Source organism: Papilio polytes, unplaced genomic scaffold (assembly GCF_000836215.1).
Source record: "Papilio polytes unplaced genomic scaffold, Ppol_1.0 DF823969.1, whole genome shotgun sequence".
Classification (NCBI taxonomy): Eukaryota; Metazoa; Arthropoda; class Insecta; order Lepidoptera; family Papilionidae; genus Papilio; species Papilio polytes.
In genome coordinates, this window is record NW_013525235.1 from 152,346 (window position 1) to 173,176 (window position 20,831).

At 33.2% G+C, this 20,831-nt stretch overlaps 3 protein-coding genes across 3 annotated transcripts in view; 2 read left to right on the top strand and 1 right to left on the bottom strand.

Annotated features, from left to right (window-relative positions):
* Nucleotides 1–503: 503 nt before the first annotated feature.
* Nucleotides 504–7,706, bottom strand: LOC106101647 (zinc finger protein 701-like). Its single transcript, XM_013280953.1, has 3 exons — nucleotides 7,384–7,706; nucleotides 5,326–6,142; nucleotides 504–3,657 (listed from the first exon to the last, which is right to left on the bottom strand). Exons 1-3 carry the CDS (start codon nucleotides 7,450–7,452, stop codon nucleotides 2,387–2,389), a joined length of 2,157 nt encoding a protein of 718 aa, XP_013136407.1. The 5' UTR covers nucleotides 7,453–7,706; the 3' UTR covers nucleotides 504–2,386.
* A 431-nt stretch (nucleotides 7,707–8,137) lies between these two features.
* On the top strand, nucleotides 8,138–11,032 carry LOC106101642 (protein deglycase DJ-1-like). Its single transcript, XM_013280942.1, has 6 exons — nucleotides 8,138–8,298; nucleotides 8,484–8,592; nucleotides 8,997–9,116; nucleotides 9,749–9,863; nucleotides 10,455–10,597; nucleotides 10,689–11,032. Exons 1-6 carry the CDS (start codon nucleotides 8,180–8,182, stop codon nucleotides 10,791–10,793), a joined length of 711 nt encoding a protein of 236 aa, XP_013136396.1. The 5' UTR covers nucleotides 8,138–8,179; the 3' UTR covers nucleotides 10,794–11,032.
* Nucleotides 11,033–11,305: 273 nt separating this feature from the next.
* LOC106101641 overlaps nucleotides 11,306–20,831 on the top strand; it is a 54,112-nt gene continuing 44,586 nt past the window's right edge. Inside the window, exon 1 of the mRNA XM_013280941.1 lies at nucleotides 11,306–13,479. Within this exon, the coding sequence (XP_013136395.1) occupies nucleotides 11,764–13,479 (1,716 nt within the window). The 5' untranslated portion in view covers nucleotides 11,306–11,763. The remainder of the gene's footprint in view (nucleotides 13,480–20,831) is intronic.

The following is a 20,831-nucleotide window of genomic DNA, read 5'->3' on the forward strand; positions in this document are numbered from 1 at the left end:
AACGAATATTGTGAATTTTAAGTGAAGCAATTTCAGATGCAACGAGTGAAAAGATTACCAGCTATTGCAATATTTATTGCTTTAATTTCTCAATGATAGAATACATTAAAAAAACGTACTAGTAAGTAAAAAAAATGACTGTATAGTTCAGCTTGTGTCCTATTTGTTTTTAAACGTGTGGATTTTAAGTATTTAGTCACACAAAATTTCTGAAAAACTCCCTTTAAGCCGTGCACTGCCATCTATTGACAAATAGAAAAAATATTTTGAGTTTTCATGGACTAAAAACACTGTAAAAAATAGTCATTGTGTAATTGTTTTCTTTTTAATTTATGAATAAATATTATTTATCATACATCTACATCCAAATTACTCACTCTCACTTTTCATTAACAAAGGTTGATGAAACGTTTTTCTAAAATCAAACGCCATCTGTTGATGAATAGCAATAACTAAAAAATCATAAATTAAAATACTATGAATAAAAGTCACAAACACTTTGGTAAGCGGCATTTAATTACAAAATGAACATACAAAAAAACTTGATTAACTTAAAAATATCACTAGAAAAACCTTAAACGCAATATTTGATATTACAATAATTGTGATTAAAAAAGCGAAGGTACACTCAAATCTCTTGGTAACAAATTCTCAAACATAAAAAATGGAATTGTTTTCCTAAAAAATAAACCATTTCTTGATATTATTACGATATGGGAATGAACAATTGTATGGTAAAAATCAATTTTAGCATTTTCTTTCCCACATTTCACTGTGTATTAACAGCATTTGTTTTATTTCTTAAAATGACAACAATAACCAAAATTTAACTTATGTTACTCAGTAATGACTCGCCAAAGAAATTTAATTATTGTCACATAAAAAACCATTTAAAAACTCTTGAATCTACAGATCCATTGTAAATTGATTTTTATTTATTATAATATCTGTATTGATTCTGTGTACTGTCGTCATTTAGTGAAAATAAAACGAAAAATACAATCAAAGCAAAAACATTAAAAAAAACCTTAAAAGCAAATTTATTTAAGAACCACTTCATTTCTTTTTTACTTAAAATATTTCACAACACAATTTCTTTTATCAGTTCATAAGAAAAACCAGATGAGTGGCGAATTAAAAACCTAGTATATAAAAAAATTATTTACTTCCTTCCTATTATGGTAACATATATAAAAGCTAACTTTAGCCCTTACTAACAATTTACTTGATTCAATATAGTGGGTAGTGAAATAAATTCTTTGACTGCACATCAAATGTCAAAGAGCATAAATAAAGTAGAGTAAAAAGTGTTTGTAACTACAAAATATACTTGAAATTAATGGATTTTAGTGCTAATTAGTAAAAAAAATAGATAATTGAGTTATTTGGCAAAAAATTCAAATTATTTTCCTTTTTAATGCTTTCTTGTATAAATAAAAAAAATTGACTTATAAAATAACCGCGTGTATTACCAATTTTTGCTGACTCTACGGGAGTAGGATAAGGCAGTTATGATGATATTTTAACCAATTTCGCCCATCTGGTTTTTCCTAGGAGTAACAAAATCTTACACTAGCGCCCTCTACACAAACCGATAACCACGAAACTTATATAACAGCAAAAGATGCTATTAAAAATCACATAAAATTCATAGGAATCAAGAGAGCACATATCATAATCTATATCACAATAAAAATAATTTGGCATGTCATATAAGGCAACATTTTCGATGTTTTTGTATATGGCAACAATAGTTACAGATTAAAAATGCAATCTCATACCATTTTGACATTTAAGAATCAAAAAAGACAAACAAAAGTTTCTCCTTTTTAAATATTTTTTTTTTCGTTGGAACATGAGTATTTTCATTAAAGAAATATAAAAATTAAATGTTCAGTTTTAATATACTAAAAACATGAGTAAACGAAACATTATATACCTTTTTTATTTTTTTAACAGACTACCAAAAAGGTAGATGTTCTTAATTTGTCTGCATGCTTTTTTTATTATTTATATCTTGGAATCAGTTTTTAAATTAGATGTTTTTGTAAAATCAGTTTAACAAGCTTAGAAATCTTTTAAAACCTTTTAATAGCGCCAGCACTACTAATTGGTAAAGTTTTGATGGCACAGAACTCGCCAGTGTTAATTAATTCAGCTGAAATTCTGCTGTCAATTGCATCATCACATTGTGGTCTCTATTCAAAGAGAATGTAAGAGACAGGATCAATACATGCCAACTATTACAATTAAATGACATGCCCCTATATTAAAACTTACAAACATTTGAACGATTGTATAACCTACTATACAAATTGAGAAATCTTGGACTTACATGCATATCCAACTTACCTAGTATGTACAAAATCCCACTTAAAACTTAACACTATGACTGAATTTTCAATGGCTCCATTGCTTTGTCCTGACACACATTATCAACGTAAACGGGATCATCTTTTTTAACACTTAAATTTTGTATCGTATCATCACAGATATCGTCACACTTTTGATTAACACTTTGCTTATATTCGGACACAAATTCAATATTTAATTCATTATGTTTGAATTGTAAATGCTTCTCTAAACTGGACTTCTGTACACATCTGTACGAGCAGTGCGGACACTTGACAGACTTCTGTCTCGGTCTGTACGGCTTCACTTGACCCTTGATCTCTATTTTATCACCTTCCTTATCATTCATATGTCGCTGTTTGTGTTTAGTGAGGTTAGTTTTCTGTACACAACGATAACTGCACATATCACAACTGAATGGTTTCTGATCTGTGTGTAAATACATATGTTTCACTAGATTAGGTTTCTGAACCGTTCTGTAATCACAGTAAGGGCAAGCGAACGGTTTATAACCTGTGTGGGTTCGCTCGTGGACTACTAGATTGTTCTTCTGGGCACATCTATAATCACAATATTGACATCTGAATGGTTTCTCTTTCATGTGTACTAAGATATGTTTAGCAACGTTGTTCTTTTGACCGGATTTGTAATCGCAGAAAGTACAGGAGTATGGTTTTTCACCTGTATGCGTGCGTTCGTGTATTTTCAAAATGGCGGGCGATTGACACCGATAGGAACATTGCGTGCAACAGAATTTACCTAATTTTTCAACCAATTCGTTCATTTCACCGTTCTCTACGCACGTTTTGACGTGCTGTCTCAAACCACGCTTGCATGGGAACACTTCGTTACATTTAAAACAGACATACTCTCCTTTTATATTCATTGAAACTTCGTCGAATAATTTATTAGAATTCGGTTCGTTTTCGTTTTTCTCTGTATTATTTGTATATGAATTTTGATAATCTGTATAAAACATTTTATTTTGATCTGTGGGTTTTAGATTTTCTTTTGGTTCTTCACTTTTGGAGCTGTCAATTTTCCCGCCAATATCGCCATCTTCGATAGATTTTTTATACTCTTCAGGATAAGGGCTGTTATTAAATTGTCTGTGAACGACTAGATTTTGTGGGTTGTCCCTACTAACGTTGGCTGCGTAATTTTGTACATAATTTTGTTGACGAGAGTATAAATGGTCTATTGAATTTAACGCGGAAATGGGTAAATGATTGTTATATATTGTGTAGGCATGTTCTTGTGGTAGTGTCGCGTTAGCCGTATGTTCTGGATGCAGGGAAATATGACCTGAAAATAAAATCAAATTCAATGTTTTGAACACTATATAAGGAAATTCTTGCACAACATTTTAAAATGCATTTAGTTTTGTTTGATATAGATAATTCAAGATTCCGAATACTAAAGCAACAAAAATCTGGTCAGATGAAGGTTAAATAATCAATTTACTAGCTATGTTTAGATGCAATATATTCAATATGAATATATCTGATATTTAAAAGTGCATACATAGATTTAAATAAAGTTACATCAATGACATTTCTTCGACTGGTTTTTCGTATTAACATAAAGCGATGAAAAAAAAAAAAACGTGTGAAAAAGTGCAGTATATTAGAACTAGCTGTGGCTCGCGACTTCGTCCATTGGAATTATAAAATAGTAAAAAATGCCTATCTCACTTAGTGAAAACGCAGTTTTTAACGATGAAAAAAATATTTAAATCGACTCAGTATTTTTTTAGTTATTTCAATACATACAAAAATACAAATCTTTTCTCTTTATAATATACTAGCTGATGTACGCGAGTTCGTCTACTTAAAATTAAAAAATATAGCCTATGCTACCCACAGATAAACTACCTTTCTTCTTTCTAACGGTGAGAGAATTTTTAAAATCGAGTAAATTTTAATCTAGTAGTTTTTAAATGAATCGAATACATACAAAAAACAAATTTTTCCATTTTATAACATTAGTATAGATAGATAGTTGGATCATTTGGCTATCGAGTGATATAAGGAACCAGTCCGCTACTGACCTTTCTCACCAGTATCAAATAAATATTCATGGGACAAACGTTAGCTGAGCACGGTCATATAATGCAGTTTTTAGGAATAATTTATGTCATTATAATAATCACTAATTGCAATGTTATTCACTAAATCGACGCGGATGTAAATTTTATACAGTTATGCTAATACGCTTTTGCCCGCGACTCCGACGGCGCGGAATTTAAAAACAAAAATACATCACCAAGTAACATAGGCTATATTTATTACTGAAAAATAATTATTTTTTAAAGTAAAGCTAATTCAAATAAAGAGGCAAGATTATTTGAATTAGCTTTTTCCCCTGACTGTCCATATGGTAATAAAATCCTAATTGAAAAAATAAGAAAAGTGTCTATGTGTCTGTGTCTTCTAGTTTATTCTCTATGTCAAATTTCATCAAGATCCATTCAGCAGTTTAAGCTATAAACTCTAAGAAACATCCATACATCTAAATTTTCAAATTTATAACATTAATAAGATAGAAAATTCACGATTTCCTTTAATTTGCTACAACTTAGCTTTAACAGTGGTAGAGCCCGCTTTAACATCTTCGCACGAATTGGCCGGCTCGCCCCGGTGTAATACCACGACCACACAGAAAACAGGCGTGAAGTAGAAGTAATTCCGCGTTTCGACTGATGAGTGTGGTGCCGGAGGCCTAATTTTAGTCCCTTTCCCTTTCCACCCTTTTCTTAAGAGGAAAGGATGGGATGGAAAAGTGGATTTGACGGTGGAGGAGACGCATAGGAAGGGGAAATGTCCTCTTTGTGTGCGTCTCCTCCTCCGTCAATTAAGGATAGGAAACGCATCTACAATTGCGGATGTTTATGGGCAACGGTCGCTTTCCATTTCGGTGGGTTGAGGTGGCCGCTTGCTCGTTTGCCATCTTATATTATAAAAAAAAACTTACCATTTATTGCATTATTAATACCATGGTTAATACTTTCGTAAAAATAACCATCGTCCTCTTGTTCAGATTTAATATGAAACGGCATTGGTAACAAATGTTCTTGTTCATGTCGTTGGTTACTTTCATGGACATTTAACTCCATCTTATGTTCTATTCTGTGTCCCAACGTTTGATCCAACCTTTGGTTTAAATTTTGTTCCAACCTTTGGACCAAATTTTGTTCAAGTATATGCCCATCTTGGACCGATTGTATTAACGGTGTTCGTCTCCCATCCTGACTCATTAATACATCCTGTTCAATGTTTTGTCTATTCAAATGGTGTGACAAGTCTATTTCGTGTCCCAAATCATGAGGAATCTGTTCACTTCTACTAATATTTTGAGGTAAAACATCGTTGATTCTATTCATCTCTATACTCATATTCCTTGCTAGTTCCTGTTCGTTTATATTTTGGACTAAAGTTTGTGTTAAACTCGCTTGTAATTCTAAATCGTTCAGACTTCTCATTTCAAGGTTTCGTGCTAGATTACCGTTGAGTAAATCATCGTGTCGGTTATGTGGCAAATCGTTGGCTAGGTTATGTACCAGATCCATATCAGAGGTTAGGTTTCTCGGCAAATGGGACGGTAGATCGGTGAAGTTCAAGCTTCTACTTAAATGGTTGGATTTTAACATGAGGGTAGACATTTGTCGTGGTGAGAGCTGGAAGTTATGGACGACACTTGCGTTGAGAGACGACTGCATTGCCTGATGCAGCTGTTCAATAGATATTGGTGTGTGGTAATCGGATACATCGACTTGATGTGTTTTCTGAAACTGAAATAATAAAACTTGTTTATTCTCTTACATCAAAGCAATTCTTGTAGTATGGAACATGGAAATAGTTCTATATAATTTAAGAATCACTATACTTCAAAGTTTTCATTTTAGGAAAACACATATTTTCCCTTTCCCTTCATATCCTGTTATTATAATGAAATCAGAGGGGAAGTGGATTTGACAGAGAATTGGATGCATAGTTAGCAGAAATGTCCTTATTCTGTGTGTCCCCTTCTCCATTGGTTGAAGGTAGGAAAAACATTCAGATGTTTATGGGTTTTGTTCATTTGCCAACTTTTAATAAAAAAAAAACCTATCTTTTATTATTCTTTTTTAACATCTAAATTAATAAATTTGAATAGTAATGAAAGTAAGAGATAAATTAATTTTAAATATTTCACCATATATTAAATTATCAAGTGACAAAAAATGCAAATCATTGTTAAGATAAACTATTTTTCTTAAAATTATTGCATAAGCTATATTTTATAAATACTTCCGTTTTTTAATCCATGTGTATTTCATGATATTTAAAAAAACATTGAGGAGTAAAAATTAAGTATACTTTGTACCAAATTTTATATTCTTTAAATCTAGGCATTCCATGTTGTAGCTTAAATTTACCAAAGTTTACTAGCCAAGTTGTAAAAAAATTGACAGAAGTATATTTGCTTTTATATCTCCCAACTAAAAGACATCTCACTCAATCCTAAGTTCCCACTGTAATAAAGATGTCTTGAAATGTGTTCTTACCTTAGTTTTGTAAAGACCTTGCAATAAATTGCATTGTTCTTCAATGTTTAAATTTGAGAATAGTTATGATTACCTTATCTTTTAGCAGTTATTGTTTGACTTACAGTAGAGATACTTATAATTTATTTAAATACTTTACTTATGTGAAAGAGATTAACTTTAAAGTTAATCATTATATCTCTAACTGCAATTTGTTTTTTTAATATGCTCTAAATGTGGACAAAATGTCCGAAAAAATTGATTAAAAGTTTTTAGTATCTCTTATTACATATTTCTAATATCATTTATTCTATTTGAATTAAAATATAATCTTACAGATAACAATAACTTATCTAATAAGATGGAGGGTTTAATATTGTAAGGAATATTAAGAAAATAAATCTTCACTTTAACTGCTTTTAAAAACTAAGATAGTACATCACTTAACATTTACATTTAAAAAAAATATTACAAAATTTTCCAACGAAACTTTGCAAAATACTTACACTGTCTATATAAACTTTGTAACTTTCTTCATCGAGTACATTCGGATCTTCTCTTTTAACAAAATCCATGTTATTCTCTGAATTAACTTAATTAACTCAGTATAAAAAAATCAGTTAGTGATAAAAAAATGACCAGCTTCTAACCTCACTGCAATATTTACACACTAAACTAACACAAAAGTAACACATAAAATGCAAGAAAAAAACTACGACTAGACTAGAAACTATAAAATTACATGATTCACAATCAAAAGGTCAAGTTTAATCATAAAATTAATAAAACAAAAAGAACAGTTTTTTTTTGTTTCACTGACGTTATGTATGGAAAGGAAGCTGTTCATAGACAAAACAGAAAAGCCGTCAACGAACATCTGTCGGTTGCACTGTTGTTGATGGTTTTTATTAGCAGACTAAATATATGAGGCACTTCCTTTTCCTATTTAACAAACGTTAATTTTGAATAAGGACAAGACTAGTTCTAGAGTTAATTTTTGTTAAGAATTTATGATTATGTTTATCACAAAAACTACGCATGGCATAAGTCTGGTTAGATATTTTCCCACCTCATTCAGTTTTTTAAATCTAGATGTAGTAATCAATTTCGTAAAAGAAGCTAAAGTAACAACTAAATTAATCCCGGAATTATAGCTTTTAACAGAAAAATAAATAGAATGATAAAAGTAACTTTTCGACTTCCGTCTTAATTTTCTGTTATATGAATCCTCTTTGAATTCTATCATGGGTGACAGTGACAGTGACAGGGTGACCTTTGTTGTCAATTTTCGTGTCAATTTCAATGTTTTCCATTTTTAAAAGATCGACATTAACATCAACTTTTTCAAGAATATTAAATACTCAATTTGAGATTAAAACTAGTAAATACCAGTGGAGAACAGATCCTTTGGAAAATAACAGGTGAATTTAAACAACAGATCATAATTGCTTTTAATTGTTTTGCATAATGTCCATGTGTAGATAACCCGGCTTATTCGCAGTTCAAGACTACACGTATCCAATATAGTAACATATTAGTACTTAAGTACGTACTTAACCAGTTAAAATAAGTTACCACTTTAATTTGGTTTACTATCAATTTGCAGATCTCTACATATAACCGGAAGAATGTCTAAATCAGCTCTCGTAATCTTAGCGCAGGGCGCAGAAGAGATGGAGACCGTTATTACCGTCGATATGCTTCGTAGAGGAGGGGTGGGTTATATATTTATCATTTAATGACATATATGGTATTTGATAAAAATTATGATCCCATTTTTGCTACTAATTTCGATATTATTATTTTAGACTACTAATTAAGATATTATTTTTGTTCAGAATAAGCTTCCTTCATCCTTTTAATATGATATTCAGTTAGTTAAATGTGTTATTTATTATGTAACACAAGTCCACCAATGCATACAAACTTATTTTTCAGCTGTAATCAATATTCTTTTTATAAACTACCTTAAGTGATTAGTATAAGTAGGCTATGTGTTTCTTCAAACTATCCTCTACATCAATGCCAAATTCTAGATCAGCAGTTTACACTACAAACTAACATCCATCCATCTAAACATTCGCATTTTTAATTTTAGTAAGATTGTTTCATATTTCAGGTAACAGTAACATTGGCAGGTTTGGACAGTAATGCACCTGTTTTGTGCTCGCGTCAAATCACTCTTGTACCAGATAAATCATTATCTGATGCATTGGCTGAGAACCCTCAGTTTGATGCGGTAAGGTTTTTTTTCGTCACTTATAAAGAAAAATTCTTTCAATGATTTTAATTATGTTAGTCTTATCTCTAGCTTGACCGGGAATATAAAAAAACAGATCATTTTGTAAAAATAAAGCTTATATTTTTTGAGCATATTAGAAAAGAATTAAATACAATACCAAAGCTGGTTGGCATCCCAAGGCTTGGATTCCTAAGCTCTTGGTTAGGCTTCAAGTATTAAATTAAATTAAATTTTTAACAGTGGTAGTGCCCGCTTTAACATCTTAGCACGAATGGGCCGGCACGCCCGGTGTAATACCACGACCACACAGAATACAGGCGTGAAATGGAACCAATGCCGTGTTTCGTCTGATGAGTGTGGTGCCGGAGGCCTAATTTAAGTCCCTTTCTCCTTACCACCCTTTTCTTATGAGAGGATGGGAAGGGGAAGTGGATTTGACGATGGAGGAGATGCATAGGAAGAGGAAATATCCTCTTTATGTGCGTCTACTCCTCCATCGGATTAGGGTAGGCGACGCATCTGCAATTGCAGATGTCTATGGGCAGCGGTCGCTTCGCCATTTTGGCAGATTCAGGCGGCCGCTTGCTCGTTTGCCATCTTATGTTATGAAAAAAATATATATATTTTAGGTGATACTTCCTGGAGGTTTGGAGGGATCTGATCGTCTTTCCAAGTCTAGTGTTGTTGGTACTCTTCTGAAGGATCATGAGAAAAATGGCAAGATTGTAGCTGCCATTTGTGCTGGTATGTATAAAACATTATTGAATTATGATAAAGAACAAAGAAAGAGATTACACAAAATTCTATTGTCAGTTTAATTTATTGGAGTTAACTCTTCCTTCGGAGTGTCGGTGGCTCAGTGGTTTAAGCACTTGACTTGTAATCTACAGGTTTTGGGTTCGAATCCCGCCTTGTACCAATGTGATTTTCGATTTTTGGAATTTTCATATGTACATAATTTACCCGACGTTCTTACGGTAAAGGAAAACATCGTGATGCAACCTGCACATATCGTCGAAGAAATTCAAAGATATTTGTGAAGTCGACCAACTCGCACTGTGCCAGCGTGGTTGACTATAGCCTAATCACCCTAATTTAGGGTAGGCTCCGAGCCCCTCCTAGGGGACATATAGTGAGCTGGTGATGATAACTCTTCCTTAGAATAGATGTTATTTTTGTCTCAAATCTAAAAAGTTAAAGGGAATAAAATAAGTAAAGATCTTTTGCTTCCACACTAAGATATGACTCAGATATTAGGCTTAGTTTTAAAGGAAAATAAGATTGTAAAAAAACTTAAAGATTTCAATACAGCAGTTAATTGTTTTTTTTTCACAGCTCCAACAGCATTTGTAGCACATGGTGTTGCTAAAGGAAAGAAATTAACTTCATACCCTACAACTAAAGATAAAATTACTGGAGATTATACATATGTTGAGGGAGAAAGGGTTGTTGTTGATGACAACATTGTCACCAGCAGAGTAAGTGTTGCTAGTTATAAAGTAATTTAACCGTAAATAAAAATCACAACATTTTTAGTTTTGCTAATCTTTAATTTTTCTTTTTATTTAGGGTCCTGGTACAGCTTACTGGTTTGGGCTGAAACTGATCGAAATGCTGACTGGCAAGGAAAAGGCCGATCAAGTTGAAAAAGGCATGATCATTACTGGATATTAATTAAACGTGAATCCGTAATAATACTCTGGTTGTAGAGCTTTTCATAAAAACCCTTTTTAACGTAATGACTTATCTAAAGACAAGTAACAATTCTCAGAACTTATGTCACTTACATAAGTTCTGAGAATTGTTACTGTTGTTATTCAAAAGTAAGCGTTATTCCAATAGTTGTTAAGTTGAATGAATAGTACATTTGAAAAATGTAACGAATTTGTTAATTCTAATAAATTATATCCCAGTATAGTTGTTTTATTTGATTTTGGCTTCGACTTAGGCGAACAGTGAAAGCTTATGTCCATCAGTAAATGATCACATGAATAAATAAAAAGTAAAGTTTTCAAGTGCAATTAAATTTAGTCTTTTATTATTAGCGCCATTTCTAATTAAAAGGAATTACTTCAAATAATAATTTAATTTTACCATTTAAAAGTTACCATTTTAAAAGAAATCGGTAGCAATTGTTATTTTTAGTATGGTATCACTATTCTGCTCTCTTTGTCTATCATGAGCTTGACAGAGTCGAGCGGAAAACTTGTTTATGTAAACTTTCTGTCAAGTGATTCGTGTTCGTGTTTCAAAATATCGTAGCCGAGAAAATAACAATCCACCGTGGTACGGACGCAGGTGTTGCAACTTTGCACGGTTAACTTAACCAGTCGATTGGTTTAAATTCAACAGGAATTGAACTTTTGTCTGTTTTTATTACTTGTATAAATAATAAAAAAAGAAACGTTAAACAGGTGTGTAACGCGGTCAGTCGAAGTGTCTATATCAGTGCATGTTTTGTGTTAATTTTTGAAATAAACGACAGTGTAATTAATTTTCTTTTACCGAAATATAAACATGTTCACTTGTTGAGGTGTCTTTGTGTAAGTCATCGAATAACTGTGATAAGGATTGACACGAATTGCGTGTTTATTATTGAACCCGTAGTAAAATTGTGCCTAAACATGTTCGTTAATCTAAAATAATGATATCGTCCAACAGAGTGCAAGCGATAAAAAGTAAATTTGAAAATTTGAACGTCGAAAACGTGCCGGTTGTTCGGAAACGAATCGTTCCAAAACAGCTGTGTATACAAAGTAAGGTCAGCGAGGTAGACAGTGAAAATATTTTCAAAGGAAACATAATTGAGCGAAATGAAATATCGTTTAAGGAAAAAAGCAATTGCGCTGATTCAGACTCTAGTGACGATATATCGCCTAAACCTAACCACAGCTATTTGTACGGTGAAGTGAAAAGGACCGCTGGTGATACGAAGAAATTATTATCTCGCCAAACTAGTGATCCTGGGAAGAAACTCCACAGAAGTCACGCATTCCGTTGTGACAGGAGCCAGAAAATCAATGACACACCCAAAAGGCATGGGAGTTGCAACGGTAGGTCAGAATCTGGAGATTTCACATTAAAAATGGGTGATAAGAAACTTAGTAAAGATAGATTGAGACGTCTCGGGAATTTGTTGGAAGATCAAATGAAAAAAGAAAATTTCAAAGTCAACAATGAAATATTTGTCGGTGAAATTAAAATGGTTAGAACTGACGGCAATTCAATACCTGATTCTCAAGTGCCAAAGCACATTTTGGATCAGTACGCTAAAGTTATTAAAAAGAAAGAGGTTGATAAACAGGATGCTATGACAGACAGTGGTGTTAGTTCTGAAACTGAAAATTTGGAGGAGGAAAAATGCAGTAAAATCAAACAACTCATGTCTCATTATGAGAAACCTGATATAACTCAAACACGTAATGTGCCAGAAATAGAAAAAAACACTAATGAAACTGAAAATGCGGTTATCAATGTTGATGATCAAACAAATTTGGAATTAATGAATGATCTTTGTGCATCCAGTGAGACAATGAAACTGGAACGTAAGAACCCTCATTTAGTTTTAACCGACACCCTTAAAAAGGCTCTGAAACAACCATTACCTGCAGGTCCTCCACCTAAGAAACCACCTCGCATATTCACAGCTCCCATTCCTGAAGCTACCCCGGTACCTCAACCTGAATCTCCTGAAAAGCAGAGGAAAGATACAAAAAAGATGATAGAAAAACTCGAGAAAGCATTACAGAGAAAGGAAGCACAAAATCATTCCAACAAACATATTTATGATGTAGCCGAGGCGGATTTGAGTAAAACAAAACCTAAGGAGATACATTACTTATGTACAGAAGTCCTTGATATTGCACAACGGTCACTAATTGCCAATCAACATATTCTTAACCCTATAAATTGTTTCACTTCATTAAACTGTGCCATAGTGAATAACCATTCAACATTAAGCTTGCCATACACTAGATTGAGTACAGGTTCTATAAATCGTGATTCTGCACACTTTAATCCTGACACTGGTAATGACAGCAAACCTCATCTTACCACTTTTGATAAAACAAATGAATGCGGTAAATGCCATTCAAGTGATGGTTTTAAATGTTATTTGAGCTGCAAATGTAACGATCTCGTTGAAGAGAAAGAGAATCAATGTAATTTTATAAGTTATCTTAAATCTGATTATAGAAATAAATTAAGTTATCCTGTAGATGAGGAACCTATATATGATGAGCCTTATATCGGAGATTGTGATGTACAGATTAAAAAGAATGAATATGGAACTTTAAGCAGTTGGAGATTTAAGGAGAACTGCAGTAAGAGTTTGGAAGATTTAAGAATTGCTGATAAAGAGGTGAGTTTATTCTAACATTAGTTTTAACCCACAACTTTGTCTGCATGTTACCAATTAAATTTAGTTTGTTACTCAGAGATAATGTACCTTTCCATCGGTCAAAGAATTTTTTAAATCAGTCCAGTAGTTTTTGAGTTTAGTAACACAAAATACAAATGTATTCCCTATAAAGTTAATATTGAATTTATTTATAAACCACTGTGGTGATTGTTTTATTAATCTATATAATATCTATATTATTTTAAAGAGATTTGTATTTTTATATATATTGAAATAACACAAAAACTACTGGGCTGGTTTTAAAAATTCTGTGTTAGAAAGGTAATGTCTCTGTGAGTAATCGCGGGCAACAGCTTGTATAATAATTTTGTATTCCTTAGTATGTGTCAATATGTACTGCTGCCCAAACCCACCATTATAATTTTTGAGAGATATCAAATAAAACAAAGACGACATATAACAATAGAAAGATACTATAGACAATTAAATCTATGTTAAAACCACAATATGTTGCAATATTTTAATAATTGAATACATATTTCATATCTATTTGAGTGTTTTGTCATAATTAATTTAAATTTATTCAATAAATAAATGGAACAGGTGTTTAATACATTCCATATATTTTTTCTGTCGAAAACAAACATACGAAATACGAAATGGTCTAGTTTAAAATTTGTCAATTTTTGGTAATAACGTAATAGCTCAAAATATGATTTTTTTTGACCAACTTCCCAAAAGAAGTGGTCAATACGTCTGTATGTTTTTTTTTTTATAAAATCTTTCAAATGGTGTTATTTTTTTCTTTTCGTTGTCTGTCCACTGCTGCCAGCTGCGTGCCACTGCTACTGGTTTGAAAGAATTCGGTTTAAAAAACAAATTAACAGTAATTATAAAATATTAACAGTAATTATATAAAATAGGTGTTTTGTTTAGCGGTATTATTGATATACAATATGTAACTTTTCCGCTTCGCTTCGTAGGCACAATGGCGGGAAGTTTTCGATTAGTTATCCGGTTTGTTTACCTGATTGTTTTGGTTTTACATATATATGTAAAACATCGTATAAGTAAAGTGTTTTAAATAATAACTCGGTAATTCTGATATATTTACACGCCGAGGTTCGTTCACAAGGTTCTTTAGTTCAGTATTTTTATATCTATATCAACGTAAATTACAAAAAGTTAATTCGCAATTTCTCTAATGCTAAATATAGGCCAAAGTACAGTCAACTGCACAAATATTTTGCATTTAAAAAACCTTAGTATACGTCTTCGGGTTCAAAATTAATGTTTGCATTTATTCGTAAATAACGTTTATTTTGGTTGAAAGCATATTTTTTAAAACCGAAGATGTATACGCGTTTCAAAAGCTTTTTTACTTATACATTTATGCAGCTGACTGTACATTTAACTTCATATAAAAGTATATATAAGTTAGGAGGGACATTCGAATCCTCGAAGGACTCCTTTCCCACGCGTCGACGCGTGACTTGTCCATGGCCTTACGTAACGCTTCGACGATCCTGATGCGACAATAATGAGATTAAATTACAGGATAATACAATTTCGACCTTATAGATATAATATCATTATGATGAGATTAATTAAATCTCTTAAATCAATCCGAAAGAGATGAGCGCACTTACGAATAAAATTCGATAATTTGATTGTAGATTTTGGTGCCTATAAGAATATGCCACACGAACGAAGCCACATCGTAGAATTGTCTTAATACAAATGAAAACTTAGTTATGTAGGAATAATTAAATTGATATGCAATATGCATATTTATATAAATTTACTTTGTGTCTATTTCTATTAAGATATTTGTACTGACAAACACAGAATATATGTAACGAAGTTTGCGGTGCTTGTGTGAGTATCCATGTGAATGAACTCTATTGTCTTATGCACAATATGCGTCACTTCAAGTTATGAAGATGCGTCTTGTAATGTTATCTTCAGTAGATTATTAAACGCTGGACTACATAATGGTGAGAATAATCGATGTTATGTTACCAATCTTATGTGGTCGTGGTATCCTAGTATGCTAAGTGTTGAGTGTAGAATCAGGTATTCGATCTCTTTGGTAGACAAGTATGCTTTTTGCTAAAGAGGCATACTGGCCACTAACAAGCCTTTTAAAGTAAAAAAAGGTAATTTAATATTAAAGGACAAAGGTTAAATCATGTCACAAACCATTCATCTTTATAGAGTTTACATTCAAAAATAAGGCAGTTTTTATCTATTCTTCTATACTATCTATACTTATCTATCTATCTTATAATAAAGCGTAAACACAAACTTCGTTGTTGCCTAAGATGTCAGCAATTACAGCATATTTTTTTAATAAAATCCTACACTTACGTCACGCTTTAGGCTATATTTTTTGGCGCCATTAAACTTAGGGGGAAATGGATGGATTGCGTGAAAGGTGACATGATCAAGAAGGGAGTGATGACTGAGATGACGGATGATAGAATGCTTTGGAGGACGAAAACCCGGTGCGCCGACCCTACGGGAGTAGGATAAGGCAGGGGAGATGATGATGATGAAACTTAGGGGGAAATATTTTGGAAAAAAAACCCTAAAGTGGGAAAGAGACTATAAGTTGCTACCAACATCAAGAAAGCAAGGTTGCCATGGTTTGTCATCATGTCATGTCATTTTGATATTTGTAATTGAAATTTGACACATGTAAACAATATAATAAAATTTTCATAATTTTACGCGGATAAAGTCCCATGAGAACAGCTAGTATTATAATAAAGCGTAAACGCACACTTCTTTGTTGCTAAGGTCTCAGTAATTACAGCATATTTTTAAATAATGATTTTTTAAATAAAAAGCCATACACTTACGTCACGCTTTAGGCTACATATTTTCACGCCATTAACCTTAGGGGGTAAAATTTTTGGATAAAAACCCTAATGTGAGAAAGAGTCCAAAGTTGCTGTCAACATCAAGGAAGCAAGGTTGTCATTATGTCATGTCATTTTGACATTTGCAATTGATAATTTGACAAATGTAAACAATAAAAGAAAGTTTTTATAATTCCATGCGGATGAAGTCGCATGAGAATAGCTAGTATCAAATAATTTACGAAGGTCGTTAGAGTTTACGTTCATGTCAGGCCGTCACACGCGGCTTTCACTGGCGCAACGATTTCTAATGCAACGCAAAATCGATGGCACACGGTTACAAGTGTAAGATAACGGTTCGTGTATACACAAGTCATTGCTCAGGTACTCTGAATTGTAATGTTTTGTTGCGTTACAAACGCTCAGTTCTAACTGACAGTTTTACTTAACCCTAAAGATTTTTTTTGTAGCAAAAAACTGATTTTTTAATCTATACTATAATTAATTATTTACGGCTTACTCACGTATACTTTTCTTTTTCCGGTGACGGTGACACTATACTATAATATAATAAAGCGTAAACACACACTTCTTTGTTGCCAAAGATGTCAGCAATTACAGCATATATTTGAATAATTATTTTTTTAATAAAAAGCCCTACACTTATGTCATGCTTTAGGATATGTATTTTCATGCTATTGAACTCAGAGGGTAAATAAATTTGATAAAAACCCTAATGTGGGAAAGGGACCATAAAGTACAAGCTGAAAACATTTTTTTATAGTTTCATGCAGATGAAGCCGTATGGGAACAGCTAGTAGTCATATTTTTAGATACGAAAAGTGATGATATAAATGTTTTTTTTTTTAATTAATTGTTCATCAAAGTGGTAACTATCGAATGAAGGGTTAAGAGTCGAACTGTTCAGTTAGAACCGAGTGTTTGTAGCGTTTAAGTTTCTTTATTGAAAAAATAATATAACTAAAGCCAGCTACATACGTTTAGTTTAGACAGTTATAACTGAATAGAAGAATTGTTCATTTTTTGCTTTAATTAACTATGTTGTCAATTGTATTGTAGAGTAATTGGTTCTTTTTTGTACAGTTCTCATTTTGTATTTTAATTGTACAAGTGAAATTTAATCTCTTTATAATCGGTATGTTTTGTGGCATTATCAATAACTGTAGATTAGTTCCCACGAGTTATAGAGAGAGATAGAATGATGTTTTGCTCGTGTTAGATAGAGATAACAAGGTATATTCTAATTTCTACTTGAACAAAAGCGTACAGTTTTAATTGTTGGAACTCCTGTATAACAAAATATACAAATATAGCTTTTACCCGCGACTCCGTCAGCACGAAATTAAAAAATATGTGTTGCCTATGTGTTCTTTCAGACTATGCTCTACATCTGTGACAAATTTAATCGAGATTATTTAGCAGTTTAGGCTAGAAACTCTAACAAACATCCATCCATCTACCTAAACTTTCGCATTTATAATATTACTAGCTTTCGCCCGCGACTCCGCCCGCGTGGAATTAAAAAACACAAAAGTGAGTAGCCTACGTATTCTTCCAGACTATCCTCTACATCTATACCAAAATTTCATCGAAATCCGCTAAGCCGTTTAGGCTACAAACTCTTACAAACATCCATCCATCTAAACCTTTGCATTTGTAACATTTGTAAGATTATGATTTTATTAGCTAATTCCAAAACAATTGAATGTTTTCAGAATCCGTTTAATATCTTAGTTTAAACTTTACGCCATAAAATAATCTTGTTTAAAGAAACATGGTCCGATTGTTTTTGTTCCTTTTCATAAATATACCGTACACCCGTTAAAAGATTTGAGTTCTCGTTTTTAAAACACCTGCCCAGGATATGCCTACCCGTTTCTCCTTTTTTTTGCTTTTCTCCTGGAAATAAGACTTACTTTGTTATAAATTGAGTTATCTTCGCAAATAAGCAAGTAATTTTTAAATTATTCTCTAGTTTATTAATACAATTGGTAGGAAATTCTCAAGGTATGCTAATCTTCCAAATTACTGTAGAATTTCTCTTTGTAATATCAACGTCGCAGCCACAGTCTATAAATCACAAATGTACAACTTGAATACATTCCGGGAACAAAGGAAATGCCTCAAATTATTATACTTCGTGACTCATTACCATTGTTCTGTATGACTCGATATTATATAATAAACGTAATCAAAATATATCAGTTTCATAACCTTATAGTTTTACGTATCGAACTTTTAAGAAAAATCATTAACTCTTAATTTGCTGGAGGTTTATAAAGCAAAAAACTGTTTTTTTTTAGTAATTTTTGGATATGAAATACGATTGTGATGATACGAATGAAATATAATAGATTTTTTAAATTAGTTGTTTGTCAATTAAATTGTTTAAACTATCGTGAGACATTACTTTTAGCGAAAATTAATTAAAAACGGCTCAACTCACGCTTTTTTTCTCCGGTGACGGCACCGACTAGTTTCGGATCCTTCGGGGATCCTTCTTCAGGGCGAGTATTATTTAACTTTTGTTCGCGGTCGCGTCGCGCCTCGCACTGCGGGCCAGGGCGCGGTGGGCGCGGTTCGAGGGGGCGGGGGGCGCCAAGAGCGTTGTGGCCGCTTCGTGCTTCGGCGACGGAGATGTCGACGGTTCAAAAATGTTGAAGTGTCGCTATTGTTGTTATTAAAATTTAACGGGGCGCAGAATGTACTGACAATGTCAATCATGTATTCATCATCGTTGTTCTTCTGCTTCGGTATTGATAACACGGGTTTCCAAGACGGAGAAAGAGACCATCCCTTATCTCTATTAAAGTTAGGTCGACGTCCGATTTCGATGGCTTCGAGTAACTTCCGTGACACGTAGTTTTTGTCCCGGGCCAAGACTCTCACTCGATCAAACCTAATATAATGAGATGTGTTGGAGGTAGGGCGTGCTCTGCCACCGCCGACGTGTTACTATCCAGTTTACGCATGCAACGGATGTGCTCTAAGAGCCTGGTGTTGATATTACGCCCCGTTTCGCCAATGTAACTCTTGCCGCAGTCACAGGGAATTTCATAGACGCCCAGGCCCTCTAGGGGTGTGCGATCTTTCGGCGAACGTAAGATACTCCTTATTTGCGTAAGGGGTCGGAAAATTGTCTTGATGGCATATTTGCGGCGTAACAAGTGTCCAATTTTGTCCGTTACCCCTCGCATATATGGTAGATATGTCGGTGCGCGCTCCGCCAACTGAGGCCGTGTCTTACTACTCGTGTTTGCTAGTCTTAAGCTTGGTTTCCATTTATACCCGTTGCACTGTAACACTTGCCTTACATGTGTCAGTTCAGACTTCAAGAACTGAGGATCGCATAGGCGAAGTGCACGATTTATAAGGGTGCGTGGCACAGACGATAGGTGCGACGGATGATGGTGGGAATCCGCCCTTAGGTATCGATCGGTATGTGTCGGTCACCGGAGAAAAAAAGCGTGAGTTGAGCCGTTTTTAATTAATTTTCGCTTATAGTTGTTTGTCACTCTGGACTATCGAATTAAGAAAACAGTATTTACGATATTTAAATCATACTTATATTAAAATGTGAAAGTTTAGATGGATGGATGTTTGTTAGAGTTTGTAGTCTAAACTTCTGAACGGATGTCAATGCAATTGGCATATATATAGAGGATAGTCTGCAAGAACACATAGGCAACTCAATTTTTTTTAATTCCACGCGGACGAAGTCGCCGACGTAAGCTAGTATCGTAATTAAACGTGTTATCCAAGTAGAATAAGAATGGGGAGCACATGTTTACATACTTTTAAGCAGTAAAACGACGTTAAGAATCATTTGGCCTAGTATATTCACAGAGTTTGAATTCCAGGGCACCGCGAGTTACTTTTAGATACTGACTCATGTGTTATTGCCCCCGTACTGAACAGCCCTCTTTATGAAGGGTAAATAGCACGATATAAATAAAAATAGGCATTCTCGTACATCGCTTTTTTAAAATACTTTATTGTAACACTCGTTTACATATAAATGGGAGCTTGGCTCCTGCACTAGGTTGCCTTGTGTTTCAGAAGTCAATACCATCCCTTTACATTTAATATTAATACTAATATTATAAATGCGAAAGTTTAGATGGATGGATGGATGTTTGTTAGAGTTTGTAACATAAACGGCTGAACGGATTTCGATAAAATTTGGTATGGATGTAGAGGATAGTCTGGAAGAACACATAGGCTACTGACTTTTGTTTTTTTTTTTAATTCCACGCGGACGGAGTCGCGGGCGAAAGCTAGTATTAATTATATGACCAAAATTACATTCAATCCTTAGAGAAAAAAAAATTACAATTAAATCATTGTGTTAGGATGTTTTTAATATAATATTATGAGTGTGGAGGTACACCGGTATACCTAGAAAAAGATGGTTGGATAGCTTGAAGGGGGACATGATCGAGCAGGCAGTGATGACCTAGATGACGT

Bases quoted from the DNA above. Each gene is read 5' to 3' on its own strand.
- LOC106101647 (XM_013280953.1), bottom strand. From the start codon at position 7,452: ATGGATTTTGTTAAAAGAGAAGATCCGAATGTACTCGATGAAGAAAGT. The intron at 6,143-7,383 runs GTAAGTATTTTG...TTATTATTTCAG, and splicing joins ACAAAGTTTATATAGACAGT to TTTCAGAAAACACATCAAGT. The intron at 3,658-5,325 runs GTAAGTTTTTTT...TTTTATTTTCAG, and splicing joins TATTAATAATGCAATAAATG to GTCATATTTCCCTGCATCCA.
- LOC106101642 (XM_013280942.1), top strand. From the start codon at position 8,180: ATGTTTTCCATTTTTAAAAGATCGACATTAACATCAACTTTTTCAAGA. The intron at 8,593-8,996 runs GTGGGTTATATA...TTCATATTTCAG, and splicing joins ATATGCTTCGTAGAGGAGGG to GTAACAGTAACATTGGCAGG. The intron at 10,598-10,688 runs GTAAGTGTTGCT...CTTTTTATTTAG, and splicing joins ACAACATTGTCACCAGCAGA to GGTCCTGGTACAGCTTACTG.